Source organism: Natrix helvetica (genome assembly GCF_964273705.1).
Source record: "Natrix helvetica genome assembly, chromosome: Z".
Lineage (NCBI taxonomy): Eukaryota > Metazoa > Chordata > Lepidosauria > Squamata > Natricidae > Natrix > Natrix helvetica.
In genome coordinates, this window is record NC_138554.1 from 91,216,975 (window position 1) to 91,238,133 (window position 21,159).

Sequence of the window (21,159 nt, forward strand, 5' to 3'; positions counted from 1 at the left end):
CACAAGAAATAGCAGGACTGGTTTGATGAAAATGATGGCAAGATCAAGGCCCTGCTTGCTGAAAAGCACCACCTTTATCGTGTTTATCAGAATGACCCGTCATCAACAGCTAAGAAAAATGCCTTCAACAACACTTGCAGGACTGTACAGAGCAAACTTCGCAAGATGCAGGACTCCTGGTTGAGTACCCAAGCAGATGAAATTCAGAAGCTTGCTGACAGAAATGATGCTAAATAGTTTTACGAAGCCCTCAAATCCTTGTATGGACCTCAGCATCAGGGAGCTCCCCCCTACTGGATTCAGGTTGTGCAACTCATCACTGAGAAGAGACTCTACAGCGGTGGACTGAGTACTTCCAATCCATATTGAACCACCCATCTTCCATCAACAATGAGACAATAGACAGAATGCACAGGTGGATATCAACCACAGCCTGGAAGCCCCATCATCAAAGACTGAAATCCTACACGCCATCAGTTAGCTGTCCAGTGAGAAGGACCCAGAATCTGATGCAATCGCAATGGAGGTCTATAAGGATGCAGTCCAGTGCTTGTTGAAAAACTCACTCAGCTGTTCCAGTCTTTCTGGAATCAATTAAGGATCCATTTCTCAGGAACAGAAAGATGTATCCATCTTCTGCAAGAGGAAAAGGAATTGTCAAGTCTGCGATAATCATAGAGGAATATCACTGCTTTCCATCACAGGCAAGATACTTGCACAAGTGTTGCTGACCACCTGACTGACCACCTGGAACAGGGTTTATTACCTGAGACAACAGTGCGGTTTCTGCAAAGAATGTGGCACTGTGGACACGATCTTCCTAGCCTGACAGCTCCAAGAGAAGTGTCAAGAGCAGAATCATGATTTGTATACCACCGTTGTGGATCTCATTGAGGCTTTTGACATTGTCAGTCACAAAGATCTGTGGTACAGCATGTCGAAGTTTGGGTGCCCTGATAGTATGTCAGTTCCTGTTGGTATGACAGCTTGTGTTCTGGACGACGGAGAAGCTTCAGAGGCCTTTTCTGTAAAAAACGGTGTCAAGCAAGGGTGTGTGTTAGCACCAACCTTGTTCAGCATATTTTCAGCCATGCTGTCAGATGCCTTCCAGAGCAGTTCCTTGGGAGTTCCTGAGATACAGGACCGATGGGAAACTGTTCAACCTGCAAAGATTCCAGGCTGTCACTAAGATAAAGGATAAAGGTGCTACGTGACCTCCTGTTTGCTGACGCCTGTGCCCTAAATGCTGGATCAGAGTAGGAAATGCAAGCCAGCGTGGACAAATTTGTACCAGCATGTGACAGTTTCGACCTCCTCATCAACATAAAGAAGACCGAAATATTGCATCAGCCAGCTCCAAAAGCCCAACAGCAAGAGCCCACCATCACAGTGAAGGTCCCCAGATAGATTATCTGGGTCAACAGCTGTCTGAGCTGGGGGCGTTGATCCCAGGCGGCTTGAAATTTTTGCCTTATCTAGGATGGTCTTAAAATTGGCAAGTTTAAATAGGCCTGAAAAAACTGGTTTTTCGGAAGTGCCCTTTTCGTCCCCAGAAAATTCAGCTTCCTGCCTAGGGTGTACGTCATCTTCCTCCTCCCAGTCCGAGTCCTCGGAAGCCACCAAGGAATGAGGGGATGGAGGTGGCAGAGTCTCTCTGGGATCCTCCTGGGGCTGCAAGTGACGGGTTTTGCGTGTACGCTTACCCCGTTGTTGCATGCCCGCCTCAATGCCCTGGGAGATGGCTCTATTAATAATTACCTGCATCTCAGCAGAGAGATTAGGCCTCTGGTCCTCAACAGGGCGAGGCCCAGACATGGGCCTGGGGAGCGGATGCTGAGGCGCCAAAGGACCCATGGGGGCTGGCCCTTCCTCCAGGTCTGAAGGGCAAACGAAGAGGTCGGCTTGGTCGGTCATTGAGGGGCCAGGAGAAACCGCCATGGCAAAGGAGGCAGTAAGAAAAAATTCCTGACCCTCCTCCTCACTGTCAGAGATGGGGCCTCCTTGAGCTAGAGGGATCTCCCTGAAGGGCCCCTTGGGGGACATTGTTGGAGAGGTGTGGGCCTGCTCTTGGGCCTTGGAGAACTGCTTTTCTAAGGCCTTCTGGCGTCGTAGAGCATCCCTATCCGGGCCGGATCCCTGTTTAGGCCCGGGCCTGGAATAGGGCTTGCTACCTCTGATGGCCTCCCTGGCAGCTTTGCCTGCCTGCCTTAGGAGGGCACTGGAAGGGACACCCATCTGCTCCGTGCTCTCAGAGGCCTGATCCGCCATGGCAACCAACTGACCTAACTGGGACAGGTAGGGGGATGTACCACCACTCACCACCTCCACAATAGCCCACCGCAGAACGACGGTGCTCCTGAAGAGGCACAGAGAGCTGCAGGGCCAGATCCAGTCAATCAGGAATTTTGGTGCGAGCGAGAACAGCTCCCAGTGCCTGCAGGAGAGATCAGGGTGCGACCTGGGCGGCCACGATCCCTCGCCGCATTTCTGCCGAGAATTTAGGGCCAAGGTCGCCGGTCAGGCCGGGCAAGGGTGACTCCAAGCGGCTCCTGCGCTGAGTCAGGCTGCAGGCAGCTGCGGCATGCGGTTGCGGACAAAAGCGAAACTCGACGGCATCCAAAATGGTGGCCGGAACTCTCCGCCGCTTTTCGCACCCAAATTCAACTGCTGGCAATGGAAGGGAGCCCTGCGAGGCCGTGCCGCACTCCAGCTTCAAGAAGCACGGATGGCAACAACGGGCTCACAGCGGGGAATCGCCCCCAGTAGGAGTGCTTCGCCGGCACTGGCGTCGGGACTCCGACCCACGCGCCTCCCTCAACAGCTGCCTGTGGTCCCAAGGAGCCAGGGCAGAACCCCGGACACCAGGAGAACCGAGGGTGAGGAACAGCCAATTTAATAAAGAAATTTTGTCTCACCAGCCTGCTCTTGTTTAAATCCTTTTATTCTTTTTCTAAGCTCAATGGAGAGTCCAAGCAATCTATCCAGAATTGAAGAGAAACTCAAAGCGCGTCCACTGGGCTAGCTGAATTGAAAAAAAACTGAAGATAATCAGCACCAGAAGTGTGGTTTAAAGTTTCAATTCAGTTCTGGGCAGATTGGCTGTGTTTAACCTTGCTTGGACTCTCCAGAGCAGCGCCCTGGAAAACATTTTGTGCCGGTATAGGCCTTACCAGCCACCTGTGGACAGATCGTAGACAGCTCACAACCTGTTAGATGTCAAGGTCCTCTTCAAACACGATGGACGAACATCACATTGTGTTGGTTCAAAATAACTAATTTTGATGTTATTAACAAAGTATGTGGCATTGTTTTTGTCATAATAAGAGGTGTTGCTATAAACAATAAAGTATTTTACCTTTCATACAGATGTTAGGTTTACCTTTTGATAAATAGATGTTTTATGACTGCAATAGCAGGTATTTTGTTACATTGCCCAAACTCTACTCTTAAAAGTCTGTCTATAGCTTTTGACCAAAAATATGCCTATTCCTTTAATTAAAAAAAGATAGATCTTTAAAATTATAAAAGCTAGCAGTTCAGTGCACTAACATACTCTAGTATGAAAATTGTTGTAAATTAAAGTATACAGTACTTGTTCTTTGTATATAAACTGCTGCTTTAATCTAGTCCTTCACATCAACAGAATAGGAGTATGTTTTCCAAAAGTAATTTGCAGTGATGAGTTGATCACATGTTTTCTGAGATGCAGATACTCTGCATGTGTGGTAGGAAGATATGAACAGAAATACAAGTATTAGTATTCCTTAATTTCTGGATAAGCTTTATATCTAATGGTTAAAGCAACAGGCTAGAAACCAGAAGACTGAGTTCTTGTCTCATTTAGGCATGAAAGCTTGTTGGGTAACTTTCGGTCAGTTACTTTCTCTAAGACCAACTAATCTCATAGGGTTGTCATTGTAAAAAATGAGAGGAAGGAGTATGTTCACCACCCTAAATTATTTATAAAAATAGTAAAGGTGAGGTAAAAAAATTTTTTTCACTCAATATACTGTAACACTAGGACATTTTCAGGTGTATCCACATGCTTTAAGAGAAATTATTCTTTGAGTTCAGAGATTCAGTCAGCTTGGAATGGGAGCCCTCTAATGTTTTTTTTAAATTCATCTTTATGAAGATCTGGTGTTATTTCCTTAAGACTAGGAACATAAAAGTTAAGCATGTATGGTTGCATAGCAAGAAATGGGCATTTATGGTAACTGAATCACCCTTCCATACTGCAATATAAAATTTAATCTCATAGTCTGTTTCTCCTCACAATCATTGCTATAAACTGCAATAACCTTTTAAGTTATCCACATTTTTCAAGTCTTTTATTAGCTATCCCACACATACTAGGTTACAATTTTGAGGAAGGAGTGTGTGATACCTAAAGCTAGTCAATTTTGACTTAGCCACAGGTATTAGGGAAAGACTAAAAATATTTTAAGCATCCTTAGTTGACATAAGAGTTCATTAGAAATATGCTTGTATATTTTTTGTCTAGAGGTTAGGTATTGGACTAGAAACATGGAAATGTATTAGAACTTATGTTTGGAGGTCATGTGGGTGACTTGGGGCCAGTCATTCTCCTCAGCCCTTGGAACAATGCAGTGGCAAACCACTTCTATAAATGGTGCGTAGAAAACTGCAAAGACTTGTTTATTTAGTCACCTGAAATCAGGTCTGATTCAGTCAAAAAAAAGTGAGGAAAAGTTCCTATGTTTTAAGGGTACTTCTCAGTATATCAGAGATCAGTAGTAGGGGGAGGGTAGGTAGCAAATTATTTTTTCTCTATAATTTTAGAACCAAGGATTGCTAAATGAATCCATTTATTCAGGGTGAGCAAATAAGTGTGCGCATGTATCTTAAAATGAGATTGTTAAGCAAAGGCTGTCAACGCTAAATACAAAACTAACTAAAATACATTAAAATATGTAGATAAGCATTAGTAGGGAGCCATTATTAATACAGGTAGTCTTTAGCTTGCAATGGCAATTGGAACCAAATTGCCATTGCTTTAGATTTAGAATAGAGTAGAATAAACAGAGTTGGAAGGGATCTTGGAGTTCTTCTAGTCCAACCCCCTGCTTAGGCAGGAAACCCTATACCATTTCCGACAAATGGTTATCCAATATCTTCTTAAAAACTTCCAGTGTTGGAGGATTCACAACTTCTGGAGGCAAATTGTTCCCACTGATTAATTGTTCTGTCAGGAAATTTCTCCTTAGTTCTAAGTTGCTTCTCTCCTTGATTAGTTTCCACCCATTGCTTCTTGTCCTGCCCTCAAGTGCTTAGGAGAATAGCTTGACTCCCTCTTCTTTGTGGCATCCCTGAGATATTGGAACACTGCTATCATGTCTCTCCTAGTCCTTCTTTTCATTAAACTTGACAAACCCAATTCCTGCAACCGTTCTTCATGTTTTAGCTTCCAGTCCCCTGATCATCTTTGTTGGTCTTCTCTGCACTTTTTCTAGAGTCTCAACATCTTTTTTACATTGTGGTGACCAAAACTGAATGCAGTATTCCAAGTGTGGCCTTACCAAGGCATTATAAAGTGGTGTTAACACTTCACATGATCTTGATTCTATCCCTCTGTTTATGCAGCCTAGAACTGTGTTGGCTTTTTTGGCAGCTGCTGCACATTGCTGGCTCATATTTAAATGATTGTCCACTAGGACTCCAAAATCCCTCTCACAGTTACTATTATTGAGCAAGGTACCACCTATACCAGCGATGGTGAACCTTTTTTGGCTCGAGTGCCACAAGTGGGGGGAGCGCAGGGGGTTGTGTGCGGGTGTGCCACACCCATAGTGGAACGCGCGACCCCCCCAGTGCGCATGCACGCACAACGCGCGACCCCCCATTTGTGCATGCTTTTTTTGCCCTCCCTAGGCTCCAGAGGCGTTATAGGAGCCTGGGGAGGGCGAAAAGAGCCTCCCCCCCGGAGGCCCTCCGGAGGCTTCAGGGACCTTCGGAACGCTTAAAAAGACCCTCCGAACAACCCAGAAGTGACTTCGGGTTGCTCGGAGGGTCATTTTAAGCGTTCCAAAGGCTTCGGGGACCGTCCGGAGGCTTCCGATGCCTTCGGAGCGCTTAAAATGACCACTTCCGGTTTGCTCGGAGGGTGGTTTTAAGCATTCCGAAGGCTTCAGGGAAGCCTCCGGACGGTCCCTGAAGCCTCCGGAGGGTCTCCGGAAGGGGGCGGGGGGCTCTTTTCGCCCTCCCCAGGCTCCTATAAAGCGTCTGGAGCCTGGGGAAGGCGAAAAATGGCTTTTAAAAAGATGAACCCAGCTGGCCAGCGTGCGCATGCACGCTGGCCATCTGACAGGGCAGCGCCTCGCGTGTCCTGACAAATGGCTCCGCGTGCCACTTGTGGCACGCGTGCCATAGGTTCGCCATCACTGACCTATACTGTACCTGTGCATTTTGTTTTTCTTGCCTAAATGTAGAATCTTACTTTTTCACCAGTAATTCTGTTAGGCCTGATTGCTGTTGTTAAATGAGGACCTTATGTGATTTTTGACTTCCTGCTAGCTTCCCATTGACCTTACTTTGCAAAGGTGGTTGGATTTTGTGACCATGTGACCATGGCTTGCTACACTGTTGTAATTGTGTGCTGGATATCTGGATCAGAATCATGTGACCATGTTGCAGGGATTGGAACTTTGAGAAAAAATCTTAAATACCATTTGTTCAGCAAGTCTTAAGTACCATTTGTTCAGCACTGTTGAAATATTGAACAGCCACTGAAAAAATATAAACGTAAGAATTACATGCACTTTCTCTTCATCTGTTGCCATACAGCAGTATTAAACCAATTAATTCAAAGTATATTTTGTATAAATTAAGGAGTTAGATCTTAGTCTTTTATACCGAGGTATTAGATCCTTCCTCTTGTTCTTGAATCATTATCTTTTGAAGTTTCTTATCTGCTTAAACTTTTAAAATGTGTTTTAGTGAACGCATTCAGCAGGTATACAGGGAACTGAAGAGGGAGATGTCTAATTTGCATCTGGTGACTGAAGTGCAAGTTGAGATGCTGAAGAAACTGAAACTGATTCCATCTACAACTAAGAAAGGCAAGTACAGGTTTGCACAATTAAAAATCTGAAAGTGCGTAGAACTATATATCATTTTGAAATTCAGGTTGTTATTACATCTTAACTCAGTTGTATCAATTTAGACTGATAGGCCTCGTTTTTATTGTAATTCCAATCTACTTTTTTCTTCAACTGGTCAACTTCACACATAAAAGGTGTTGCTGATGCGGCCTTCCTTTTTATGCTGTATCTCTTGTCACTTTCCCCCCTCAATCAGATGCGATTTGTACAAGGATGAGGTGTTAGGTGTATTTGACCTTTTATTGGAACTATTTTGTATTTTTAAAAACACCAGATAACTCTTCAGTTTTCAAATGTATTTTTACAGTTAACTTTTTAAGACTATAAAAACAAAAATTATGATTTATTACCTTTTTACTACGGTAATTTGTTAATCTTAAGATTCATTTTATACGTAGTATTTCTACAGAGAAAGTACTTTTGATAATTGTATTCCAAGCTTATTTTTAAATGGGAAATTAACTGCTCAGGAAATTTTTTGCACCTTCACAATTCTTAAATTGCAATCTTTCTTCCAACATTAAAAGGCACTTGAATACAAATTGTTACCTGTTTTTATGTGAATAGAAACCAAATTAAATATGTATGTTTAATTGGCCCATGATTATGTCATAAGATGAAGAAGATGAAAGTTGCACTTTAAAATGAATTTAAGGAAATGTAGAGGGCCAAAACCAGTCTGTTGTTGAGAGATTCATATACTTTGTTGAGAGATTTTCCCGAGGCTGCTTGTTTTAAGAAAGCACAGGGCTAAGAGTTAAAAGTTAGGGTGGGAAAGAGTAAGCTCTTGTTACTCCTCTGGTGTGCTAAAAGTTAAAAAAGCCATCCATGCTGATTAGTCCATAAGGTACAGGTTGTATAGAAATAAATATGAGAGCTGATCAAAAAAAGAACAAGCTTCTTACAATCACATATCATCAAGAGAGCATATTTTACCCTCCTCTTATACATGTATTTATATAGTTATTTCTACGTTTTAATCTGTTGTATTTTAATACGGACTGTACACCGCCCCGAGTCCCTTTCGGGAGAGGGGGCGGTATATAAACGCTAATAATAAATAAATAAATAAAATAAATAAATAAAAGATAAATCTGTAATTAAAGAAACAGATATCTGGTAGGTATTGTTAATAGCATCTGAATTGTATTAAGTGTGAATGATTCACATTAGCCCCCAAATTAAACATACTTGGTTCTTTCCACAGTGCCATCCTATACCTCTGTTCAGTGTATTGAAGATCTTGAAAGGGATGCTACCAACCTCCACTTAGGTGCTTCTGGAGCAATATGCAAAAATAGATTACTTCAAACAAGTGATGATGTTTTTGGTAATCTTGCATCATCCTCACCATGTACTAATGAAAAATTTAGCTCTGCATGTGAGCCTCCATTTCTGGAACATAACTCCTATGGAAAAAATTCTCTAGAAGATAATTCTTGGGTATTTCCAAGCCCTCCAAAACCTAGTGAAACAGTATTTTGGGAAATGAAAAACAGAGTGACTCACTTAAACTTTCCAGGAAACAACTTGGATCAGTATAACCAAAACTGCTTGCATAAGAGCTAAGAACAGTAAGAAGAACTTGAAACTAGTCTTGAACAAGGTCTTGTACTTATACTTGTTAGTAGAAAATAAGTAATTGGGTGGAGTATAATGAACTTGGATGAAATTTTTCCTGTTATCTAAACTTGAAAAACAGTGAGTACAAAGAAATATGGTGAATGATCTGTTATATCCTCAATTTTCAATACACATTGAAAGATTTCTAAAATATTAAATTGTGGAGGAATAAAACAAAAGCAACATGTGTTATGAATAATATGTACATTCAAATATGAAGCTATGAGAAGGACTTAGTTTTTGGATAAGTTTTGATTTAAGCTCAGGTAATTAATATATTAAATTCTGAAGCAGTCTCTGGCTTTTTATTAATGGCTGATATGCTGAAAAGGAGATCATTCAATTTATCAATTTATCCTCATTACTCCATGGTAAATTTTTTTGAAATAGGGTAAAATAGAAAAGTCTCTAAATGCTGCAGTAAAATATCACTTTACAAATAATAGCATCATGTATTTATTGCTTCCTTTTGGGGGGATTTCCTGTCCAAAATGCTATGATTGTTTTGAAGTGAAATATCCAGGCTCCTTAATACAGCTAGGAAGAACTGTAACATTCCAAATAATTTAATCTTTCTGTGATTCCACATTTCTGATATATTCTATACTAAAGAAGATGCATTTGATCCAGTAGAGCCTTAAAAACTAAACACAGGAAATTTTTTGCACCCTCACAATTCTTAAATTGCAGTGTTTCTTCCAACATTGAAAGGCACATGAATACAAATTGTTACCTGTTTTTATGTGAATAGAAGCCAAATTAAATATGTATGTTTAATTGGCCCATGATTATGTCATAAGATGAAGAAGATGAAAGTTGCACTTTAAAATGAATTTAAGGAAATGTACAGGGCCTGATTGTTTTAATAGCATTGAAATAATTGTATGTCTTTTCTGTCTCATTTTGTTAGCAGTAAATTTTGGCTGAACTCCTATACTCTCAAATCAGTAGTGATGATTTTACCAGCATATAAATGGATAGATTTCTAACAGTAGTTTTATGTACCTGGTATTTGAGATGCAGAAAGAGTGAGGGGAAAGGTAAGAAGAATCTGACAATATAATGATGGACCAGCTGCAAGTTTTGTTTACTTCAGTGCCCAAATCTCATCTGGTCATTCCCTCATGTACAATTCATGTATCTTGCCATTTTCCAATTGTTTCTGAATATGTACTTGAAACATGAATACAGAAAAGTAAAATTTATAGTGGAAGAAATAATTGTATGTTTCTGAAAGATAAAAGTTTTCCATGTGGTTGTGTAGATGAGCAGCACAACCATAAAAATGTTATTTCCCCTTCTTCCTGTGCATTGCATTTTGTATAATTCAATACTGGTGCTTTCTTCCTTATATTACTAAAGAGCATATAATCTGCGGAGTGAGGTGAAAATGTGGAGATTTTTTCCTGTGTTAATGAATGGCATACATAATGTTCCTCAGATTTTTTTTAAAAAATGTTCACATATCCTACCTTATCTGTGATTAATGGAAATAGTGTCAGATGCAGGAATTTATTCTGACCAATGAACATAGCTGACTCAAGGGAGTACGATCCTCTGTAGAGTAATAGAACAAACTCCAATATGCATATAATAAATCTAAGACACTGATTTCAACTGATAGAACCAACTACCTGTGTAATAAAAAGAAGTAGCAGTAGCCATTTCTGTGACTGCATAGCTCTAATATTTCTAAGGACTGCTTTTTTGGATTACAGATTCTTGAATAGGTTACCATTATTCAACATGCCAAGCTGCTTCATGTTTTTAACGATATATTGAGGATCCAGCCATGTTTTTAAAAAACTTACTTTTGTTTGAAACAATTTTATGCAATTGAAACCTTTTTTATTGTGAATGCTCTGAGCTGTATATTCACCCATGCTAATTAAAATCCTAAATTTGAGCAAATTCTGATTCTAACCCAATTCTGTATCTGAGTAGAAAATAAAATCTGGAGTAGGTTTAATTGTTATAATTAGGAATGTGTAAACTTCTTTCAATTTAGTAATGTAGCATTCTCTTCCCATTCCAAATCAAGACATTCTGGGGGTAGAAAGGCTTTAAGTTGACCCTAACATTTTATTGTTTCATTTATATATCTAAAATAATATAATCTTACTTAAAATTTATATTTTCAAATAAATCAGAGTAGAATACATTAGAAAAGAAAGTGGGGGGAAAAAAGCAAATTAAACTCCAGTACTAAGTATAAAAGATTGGGTGATCCATTTCTAATTATGCCTGTTATGTTTTATCAGTTGCTCTGAGATACTGAAGCGACTTTTTAATCTCTTAAAACTCAACGATACAGAACCCTTGAAAGTCTATATTAATACGGTTTTCTTAAAAAATTGTAATCTAGATGGCTAATTTATAGAAAATAAACATTTTTTTATCTGAGAAAGGCTTTTTGATTCTCACTACCGTTGTTAAAACTGAGTTCTAAATCAGGAGGGGTTTGTATCATGAAGCATTCATGACATTATAAATTTGAAGTGCTTACAAGGTAAATTTAATCATAGTTTGCCTCTTAAATCTATCATTTTACTGGTGCTGATGTAAAGAGAATACATTTTCTTTCAAGTTTCATGCATATAGCATCATTTGAAAAATTATTTTGCCAACTCTTGGAATGAGAGTTTCTAGTGTCTGTCATTAGTAATAACTAGAATTAAAGATCAGCTCTTCCCTTATTTTTTAATCCAGAGCTACAAAGGTAGGTTGGAGATACACTATGCTAAATGCTACAACCCAAATCGCAGAACATTTATTTTAAAAATTATAGTAGGAAATAACAGGAGTACAGTTCTCTTAGATCTTCAATTAAAAATCTACTTAGAATACCATATGATACAATCTAAAACAGTAATCCCAAACTTTCTATCTTGGCGAACCGGTAGAGGGGGAGAGGGGATAGTTCCATGTGAGTGGCAGTTGAGTATGATTGTGTGCAACTCCATTTGCACTTGTGAGGGTGACCTTCATGCGCAAGCCCATCACTCACGCTAATGCAGCTTTGTGGATGAGTGCGAGCATCCACTGCTTGCATGGCCATGGCATGGTAGTGGACCATGGCCTGGGGGTTGGAGATTCCTGATTTAAAATAATACATCAGCATTAAAAGGAGAACATAATTTTTTTTCAATTTTTGAAGCCCTGTGGCTCAGTTTTCTGTAAGCTATTTTTTTTATTGCTAGCCTGTTGAGCTTAATTGCATGAAATTATAGCTGAACCCTAGAGTAATAGACTGCACATGCACACCAAAAATGCAATCCACCCAATCACTTATGGACTTTCCTATAGCAAAGTTCAGATAAAAGCCATTTTCTAGGCAGGCTTTCGTCTGACCATGTGTTTAAATGTTCTTTCAACACTTCACTGCCACATTCATCCTGGCTAAAAGTGATAGCAACAGTGACTTGACTTATCTCTGCTGCATTGGTTAGAAAACTTTGTAAAAATGCAACCAAATCAGCAGTGATAAATAACTATAGGACTGTGTTTTCTTTTTCATGCATAGCACACTCAAAGCAGGTTCCAAAGAGAACAGGCTCCAAAGTCATAACCATTTACACCTTGATATTCTTTACTGATCAATCTTTTGGTTCACTAGCTCCTTTTTTCAGAAAAAATAGGGACCATCTATTTTATATATAGAAACTCAACCAGTAATCAATACAAAAGAATGGGAAAGTTGGAAATTCTTTACCATGTTTTTTAAATGAAATGGGGGAAAAGTATATAACAATGAAAAATCAGTTCAATTTCAGTCAATTTTGAGATGAGTCATTACATACCTGTCATTTAATATGACATAAGTGATATGATATATTTTGTGATATAGTATTCTTCACATTAGGGGAAAAAGCAAGATGCTAAAATTTATGAAGCTTTATTTTAATATATATTGGATGAGAACAAATTCCCTGAGAATCAATTTTACCATATATTTGAAAAGGGTTGTATAAGCAGTTAAATAGACACACATTTTTTATTTGATGTCATTAAAATAGCCCCACATTACAAAGCTCAACCCCACATTATAAAGCTCATTCTGTTATCCACTTTTTTCTTTTGCTTTCCACATCACCTATTTTATCTAGATTCTTTGATAGGACATTCAGTTCTATTTCTTTGCATCTCAGATATAACTCAAGAAATCATATCTTAACACCACAATACTGTAGATTTTGAAGGTAGAATTGATGAATATCAGATGTAAAGTGATGTTGACACTGTCTTCACTCTTCAAATGTTGTAATTTAAATCTTCTCACAAATTCAAGCTCTTCAAATGGATCAAAATTTATTTCCCTAAATATAACGATATCACAAAAACAACATTGGGAAATATTGCACAAACATTGAATTATAGTATATGGCTAAAAAACCTATGAGCTCTTAGTGATTCTTTAATTAAAATGCAAAGGTAATGTTACCTTCTGAAATTTCCAGCATTTATAACCAGAGATAGTGGAATTTGTAGCTTTCTATTTGCTTTTATTATTTATTTTTATATCATTCCTGTAAGGAAATTGTTTTCCCACTAAACCTAGCATAACTGGTGGTCAGTAATAATGGAAGTTATAGTCTAATAATACCTGGAATGGGATTCTTCCACAATTATTATTTTGTTTTGAAAATGAGTACTTGTTCTGATTGAAATGAGAAAATATAGGAATAAAACTACTGAAAAGTATCCAATGATTGAGCACTCTGGAAAAAAAAGTCCTTATTCAGAATGTATTGAAATTCTGAGCATAAGGAAGACTGTAGACTAGGCTTCCACTATTTTGAAACAGGGGTTGCTTGGAATAATATTTTAGAATCTTTATGCAAAGTAACAAAAGCACAGGTCCAGGGTTCTTGTTACAGTTTAACCGACCAGGGATTAGAAGATAAGATGACAATCCCCACTGCAAAAATCAATGAGAAACCTGTTTTCCATCTACACAAATGCCTCAATAATTAAGAGCAGTAGAGCCTTAAAAACTAAACACAATTTGATATTCAACAGCCCATTACTCCACATGTAACTTACTCTAATCAGCCAAAGGAACAATAAACTTACAGTTACAGTAAGGATGCAGTCTGAACTATATTATTCCTGTCTAATTTTCTTTGTAAGATATCTAATTTACTGATGCATATAACAGAACGATTAGCAGAATGGCTTATTTTCATATTTAACAAGCAATTTATATAGGTAGTCCTTGATGTATGACAACAATTGAGCCCATAATTTCTAGTGAGACAGTTAGTTCTATTTTACTAACTTTCTTGCCAGTTATTAAGTGAATCACTACTGTTGTTAAATTAGTAACATGGTTGTGAAGTGAATTTGACTTCTCCATTGACTAATTGACAGAAGGTTGGAAAAGATGATCACATGACACTGGGACACTGTAACTGCCACAAATATGAGTCAGTTGCCAAGTGTATTAATTTTGATTATGTAACCATGCAAATGCTGCAATGTTATAAGTTATAACATTATGTGTGAAAAACAGTCATAAGTCATTTTTCAGTGCTGTTGTAACTTTCAACATCACTAAACTAAGTTGTAAGTCAACGGCTACCTGCATTCTGTTGTTTCTTGAACCATCCATTCCCCTTCTTAAAAGCTTTCTAGCAGCCTTCTTAAATTCAGTGATTATTAGAGGGGTTGGGACTTCAATATGAGGATTATATTCTTCATGTATCTTAACACCCATCAGGTGGCAATCTGTAGGAACTCTTCTTCTCAAGCAATTCTACTTTAAAATTTTGTGTGGAGTTTCTCTCAAAGGCCTGTCAGTTCAGATATATTATTCTCTGGGGGGTATTCACTTGGCAAACCAAACCTTATTAGGTAATTAGAGAATAAAGAAATCTCGCAAAGGACCTCTGCTCTGTTACTTGAAGAATATTAATCATGTACAACCAAATAGTTCACCTGTGGTAGAGTCAAAAATGGAACGACATTAAAAAGAACCATGGGGAAATCAGCACACAATATTTCCTTCCCAAAGAACTCCATTCTATCATATTTTAAATATTTTAAAATTTATATTATCCAAATAAATAAGAACAAAAGATGGAGATTTATTTTGCGGTGTCCTGAAAAATAGGTATATACAATGACTGAATGTGTTGTGGATCAGCTGCATGTTTAAATGAACTGAGGAATTACTACTGAGGTACTAAATTGAATAGCTAGATTCTATTAGCTTTTTTAGCATAGGCATGTTCTTCAGGACTTCTGTATATTAATTGCATTTATTTTGAGAGATTTAGACTAAGGAAGTCAGAAAGAAGTTGCTGTGCTTATATAAGTTCAAGTTTCAAATGTCAGCCATACAACTTGCCTAGGTGCTAGTAGAATGCTTCTGATGAGGAACACCTTGTGCTGCCCTGTGTTCTTCCCTGGTTTTCAAATATTCAGCCTTGCATTCTTCATAAAATGCTGGATCACTATAGCTAAAAAAGTAGGCAAAATATGTGCATTAATTTCTCCACTCAATTACCTGTAAAAGTTATAAAGCAAGAAGGAATAGTACTGCGAATCATGTAACACCAACTATCTAAAGTATATATTTGGGGGGAATGCAAATCACATCAGCATTGAATGTTTAAATGAGAGCCTATCTGCTATGGCAAAAAAAAAGTTCAAAAAAATTCTCTATTGAGGGACACTAATTTTCAGAATTCTGTGCCTTCATTGTCTACTTAAACACATAAACTATATATGGAATTATAAAAATGTACCCCTTACACTCACGTCCTATGGAAGGCTATATTAGGCAACCCTGAGTACTTTGCAAGTGTTCTTTGCATGCACAAATATTTTACCTGGGCCTGGTAGCCAAGTGGTTGTGTGCAAATATAAATGAGAAAACTCTCAACATAGCTACTGTTTGCTGAACCTTCTTGAGGATATGGATGTCACAATAAACCATGGAAGGGGGCTTAATGTTAGGCCTTGTAATATGCTTTGCAAAGAAAGAGAAATCATAGGCACAAGTGAACAATTTTGTCCATGAAAATAAAAGCATGTAACCTAGCAGAGGCAAAATTCAATAATGGAAGAATATAAACTTCCCCACAGGTAAGAGAAAGAATACAGGTAATCCACACTGACCAACTATTTTAGTGACCAAAGTTATTAGGGCATTGAAAGAGGGGAACCTAAGACATCTTCATGGTTATAGCCATCACAGACTCTTCACAGTACGTTGATTGTGATTAGAGTGCTTGGCAACTGATTCACAATTATGATAGCTGCAGTATCCTGTAGAAACTTAAAAAGTTTCTTATCTTTGCATTTTTTTTTTAAAAAATGGAAGAATCCTTGTCCAATCCCTGCTTTTTTCCCCTCAAGACAAAATCTTATTTATGTATTTTTTTATTTTCCTTCTAATGCAGGATTTATTCATTTTTAAATTTTTGCAGGTTATCTGTTTGATTTTGTTTAACATTCCCTTGATGCTCAGTATTATTGCTACAAGTCAAATCATTTTAAAAATAGAGACACCGCACATAAGTATCTTTCATATACCAGGAACTTTCTCAGTAAATCTAGCAATTCTACAGCTTTCAAATACACAGCAATATATAAGTGATTCTAATCTTAGGATAATTAAGCCACCACAACTCTTTGTCTCCCCAATGTGTCAGGCAGACAACTCCCATTACCATAGACCACCATAGCCCAATTGGCTGGAGATGCTGAGAGTTGGAGTTTAACATGACTGGACAATGGCTGGCTTATAGATGTTTCTCCTCAAAATGTCCATCTTGAAGAATTGTATTCTTTTATGAAGAATCTGCTACACCCGGTGGCAACAAAAGAACAAATGGGGGAAATGAACTGACAAGGAACAAACAAATCAAAAACAGTGCTAGTTATCTCGTGTTCTGATATTATAGATTTTCCCAACTTAATGCCATCTCAGATTTTTCAGCCAGCTAAACTGATGGCCAATACATTGTTAATATTAATATTTTAGAATTGAAGCAAGATCTGTATCATGCCATGAAAAAAACAAAACAGCAATGGATGCTTTGAAGATGGAAACTTTCCATTCAGTGCCTTTATACTTACTAGCCGGTGAGACATTCTTTCAGGAGTTTGTTTTCCTTTTGGCATTTTACCACCATAAGAAAACCTGTGTCTTTGCAACATTTGGTAAAGTCTGAAAAAAAAATAGATGCAAAGTGTTATGCTTCAGCAAAGGAACAGGTTCATATATCCTCATAAGAATGATCCTTATTTTTGTGATTGGTGATTAAATTATCCATTCACAGTAGGAGGAAGGACATTATCTTCCTCCTACTTACTATTACATTATAATGTAATATCATACATTAAATAATGTATGATAATGTGGGCTAACAATTTTTATTTTACTATACAGATAAATCAATGTAAAATGTTATTAACAGATTGAAATTTACATTATATTAAAATGATTTTTTATAAAATGATGCACATTGGTATATGATGTGAGAGAAATTATCCAGAAGGTAGAAAGGCATTTCAATTGTATGCTCAAAATGTGAACAATGGCCATTATGTATGTTGGACACATAAAAAAGCTTTAAAAATGGATTCAATTATATGTATTGATACAGAGAGTTTTAAATAATTAATTAATTGAAGCTGGAACTTTTTCTTTTAGGATTGATGGGTAAACAGAAAAGAGACTTATAAGATTATTTCAATTTAGAATTACTGTGATGAAACTACTATATGCACTAAGATGGAAATATTTGGTATTACTGATATGTAGGAATGCTTGGTGAAATTGACAGAATTTACAATATGGAAAAATTGACTTCTTTGATTCGAGAAAGGTCATTACTGACATGCATCACTGATTGGAAACCCTGTATGGACTTTTTGTGAGAAAGATAAGTGATTTACAGTTTTGATGATTAGAAAGAATAAGAATAAGTTATAAAAAGAATAGAGTTATGGTGTAATTAGAGAAAGTCATTTTTCTAGAGTTATATGCATAACTGCTGTGATATTGATATTGGAAGCAATTTCTTTCTATCTTTTTGCTTTTGTTTTACTTTTTCCATTTTACCCCTGTGTATTTTCTATGACTATATAGCACAGTTTGTAAACAAATGTAAACTGCCTAGAATTGCCTTTGCAAGATATGTCATAGAATTCTAATAAATAAATAAATATATTATTTTTTCTTTCTTTGAATGTATTTTATTATCTATGTAAAATCTATTAATAAAAATTATTAGAAAAAAGTGTTTATTCAGAATTAGGCCATTTGGTTTCTGAAAAGTTTAACTAAAATGTTACTCATTTTTAAAAAGTGTTATAGTAAGGTTTCATATTTTTATAGAATCTCTTAAATGCTGAGGCCAGAGGCAAACAAGGTGTAATTGAAAGTTTCTGCCAATTTCTGGCAGTAAAAAACTAGGTATGCTATTTTTTTAAACTAATCTAGAGTTCAGAGTCCTCCAATGTTTTATCAGAATGATCCCTGGTCATTGATATGATGTCATGATACATAGTTCTATCCTTTCCTGGCACTAGATACTAAAGTTACTTACCTGGAAGGAAGGAAAGAAAAGATGAGTAAATCAGGGCTATAAAACAACTGTCAGCTCTGTTTTTATGGTACTTTAGTGATTACTGTTAAACTATTGGGGTAAAAAACCTCCAATATTGTAACTATTAGCATCCTTCATCCACAATCAGTAGCAAATATGGGCTTCCTTTATCTTATCACCCACCAGTAAATGAAATATGTCAGTTTCCTCTCTGGCCAGTCATATAAACATAATAGGAAATCTACATTTCAATGATTCACATAAAACTCTATCCAATCCCCCAACTTTATGCAGTCCGCTCTTCCCATTATTGATGGTAGGCCTATTATCTCTAAACCTGGAAATAATGTAGACTGGGTTCATACTTCAGATTTGGTTTTCGAAATGCTGAAGCTTTCAGATTCGGATTTTCCCAAATGTGCCAATATGACATCTCTAATAAAATGGAACTTTGGGGAAACTCAAGCCTCGGACTCTTCTTTCATTGGGAGTGTTACTTGGAACCCTGACATTAATCCAAATCCCTTTTAAAATTCAACCAGCTTCGCTGAACTCCGAGGTTCTGCCTGGGGTCTGAGCCCCAAGCATTGACCTGAACCTGGGCGGCGCGAAAACTCAGTGAAGATGTAGGAAGACAAAATCATGGAGGGAGCCACAGGAGATGGTTTAGTGATTTATGTTGCGACCATCTACTCCCCTTCCCAAGACATGGTGGAAGCGGAAGAAGCTGCAGAAAGGGAGCACCAGCTGCTGCCCGACCCAAAGAACTGGTGTTTGAGTGAGGCTTGAAGCCAGACCTGACGCTGCAAGGTGAAGCTGCAGGAATTATCCCCCTCCAGGAGATGCTGTTGGAACCACAAATGGGTGCGGGACAGGCCCCTATCTTTGAGTGGAGAATGCCAAAGCAGATGCGCTGCAAGTGCGCTGCAAGTGCGCTGCAAGTGCTCTGGAGAATGGAATTCACACCACCGTCATGCACCCAGTTGCTAGCTGGTCTCCCAGAGTACTTTGGCCAACTCAGTGTCAACGGCGCTACTTAACCCATTGCCACCAAACAGCCCAGGTGGACCTTGGCACAGCCTATATTCACCTTTCTGGGCCAAGAAGTTGCAGTGCAACTGAGCAGAGCATCAGCCTCCTTTCACTGTACATGGAGTGGCTCGATCCATAGCCTCAGGCCAGACCAGCTGCGACGATGTTCACTACAGGAATGCAAATGACCCAACAACCAAACCTGCTGAACCAGCACAGTCAGGTGATGCAGGGGGCCACAACAAGGCTTCTGGGGTCCCTCTACCTCACCGCAGTAACCAGTCTTTAGACTGCCTCCTGCGGGCCAGATCCTCCCTAGATGGGCAGTCTATCCTGAACAGGGATGGGTGCAATATCAGTGGACGTCGTCCCCTGTCCCTCAGCCAATGCTCTTTCAGCAGCTTGGACCTTTCCAACCACCATTGCTCTGCAACAGGTACCAGTTCAGTCGCAGCCACAGATTCAACCCCAGGCCATGGTCCAGCAACAGGTTCCAGCCCAACAGTAGGTGCCAGGGCAGCAACCCACACAGGCTCAGCAACAGGTCCCGCCAGCTGATCCTGCTCCACAGTTCAGATCAACGTTTGACAGAACTCCAGGGAGGCTAGCCTACTTTCTCAACCAAGTCTGGCTCACATTGATCAGTATGAGATCAATACCCATCTGATTGTGAATTGATTTCTGCTATTAATGACAGCATGAACAAGGACAAGCAGAGGAATGGATAGCGAAACTTCATGGCGAAGAAGCCCCTGAGCTAGAAGATGTCCAACTGATGCGGGGTTGATTCGAGGGCATGGCCCATCGAGTGGAAGCTGAGTCTCAGATCAAAGTGCTGAAGCAAGCCAGCTAACTTAGCCCAAAATAATTGATTTGGGAGTTTTGGAGACTAACTGGGAAGCTAAGAGACTGGCCAGAATGCCTCCTTGTACACCATTTCAAGGAGGCCCTCGACCAGGCAAGCCTGAGGCATCGGGGGGGGGGGGAGGTACCAGAACGCATACAGGACTGATACAACACAGCTGTCACCATGAATCTTGAAATCCACCCCACAGAAAGCCAGCCGTGGACAAACCAGTGAGAAGACCCCTGAGACGCTGAGCCCAGGTGAAAAAAGTTGAAGCACTACCTCCCATACCAGGTCCAGGACTGTCAAATGTTACCAGTGTGGCCATCATGGACGCCGAGCCTCCAAATGTTTGGCCCTGGCCCCGGTTTCCCAAGCCCGGCCTCCAGCCATGGTCGGGATGAGGAGAACCCCTCAGAAACCACCCGATAAAGGACAACTTGCCAAGCAGGCTGTAGAGGTTCTGTTCCTTCTCGACGAAGTGGAGGGGAATCCAGCCAGTGAGGCTCCTCCAGCCCCGGCAAGAGAAAGCAGCAGTGACCCAATGATAAGTGCAGCCATCCAACCTTTTACTATCAAGACCAAGATAATAGTACTAGAAACGGGAGTCCAAGGGAAAGTAGAAACCATCATATACCTGGGCTGCACTTGATGCCTAATCAGCCTCCCCATAGTTGAGCAGTTAGGCATCCTCATGAGACCCCTAGGGTGCCCATCCGCTTCGAGCAGGTCGATGGGACACTTAATTGGTGGGGCCCGACACATAGATCACCGAGCTCATCAGACTAGAAATGGGTCACCACTGAGAACTCATCCAGTTTGTCATAGCCCCCAAAATAACTGAATCAATTACATTAGGGCTTGCATGGCTAGACAATAGGGATCAACCATCACCTTGGAGGATGGCTATAGAAAAATAAACATTGGCATTGGGCTGCTGCCACCCATACAGCCGGAACATTGCCAGAAAGCCACA

General features: G+C 39.2%; 2 protein-coding genes across 4 annotated transcripts in view; one reads left to right on the plus strand and one right to left on the minus strand.

The window, feature by feature from the left end:
* AZI2 (5-azacytidine induced 2) overlaps window positions 1-12,483 on the plus strand; it is a 28,670-nt gene extending 16,187 nt beyond the window's left edge. Inside the window, exons 7-8 of the mRNA XM_081933470.1 lie at window positions 6,958-7,079; window positions 8,329-12,483. Of these exons, the coding sequence (XP_081789596.1) occupies window positions 6,958-7,079; window positions 8,329-8,690 (484 nt within the window). The 3' untranslated portion in view covers window positions 8,691-12,483. The remainder of the gene's footprint in view (window positions 1-6,957; window positions 7,080-8,328) is intronic.
* A 140-nt stretch (window positions 12,484-12,623) lies between these two features.
* CMC1 (C-X9-C motif containing 1) overlaps window positions 12,624-21,159 on the minus strand; it is a 79,816-nt gene continuing 71,280 nt past the window's right edge. For all 3 annotated transcript variants that reach the window (XM_081933473.1, XM_081933472.1, XM_081933474.1), the window contains exons 3-5: window positions 16,830-16,920; window positions 15,094-15,205; window positions 12,624-13,060 (exon numbers count right to left, since the gene is read on the minus strand). In XM_081933473.1, the coding sequence (XP_081789599.1) occupies window positions 15,094-15,205; window positions 16,830-16,920 (203 nt within the window). In that variant the 3' untranslated portion in view covers window positions 12,624-13,060. The remainder of the gene's footprint in view (window positions 13,061-15,093; window positions 15,206-16,829; window positions 16,921-21,159) is intronic.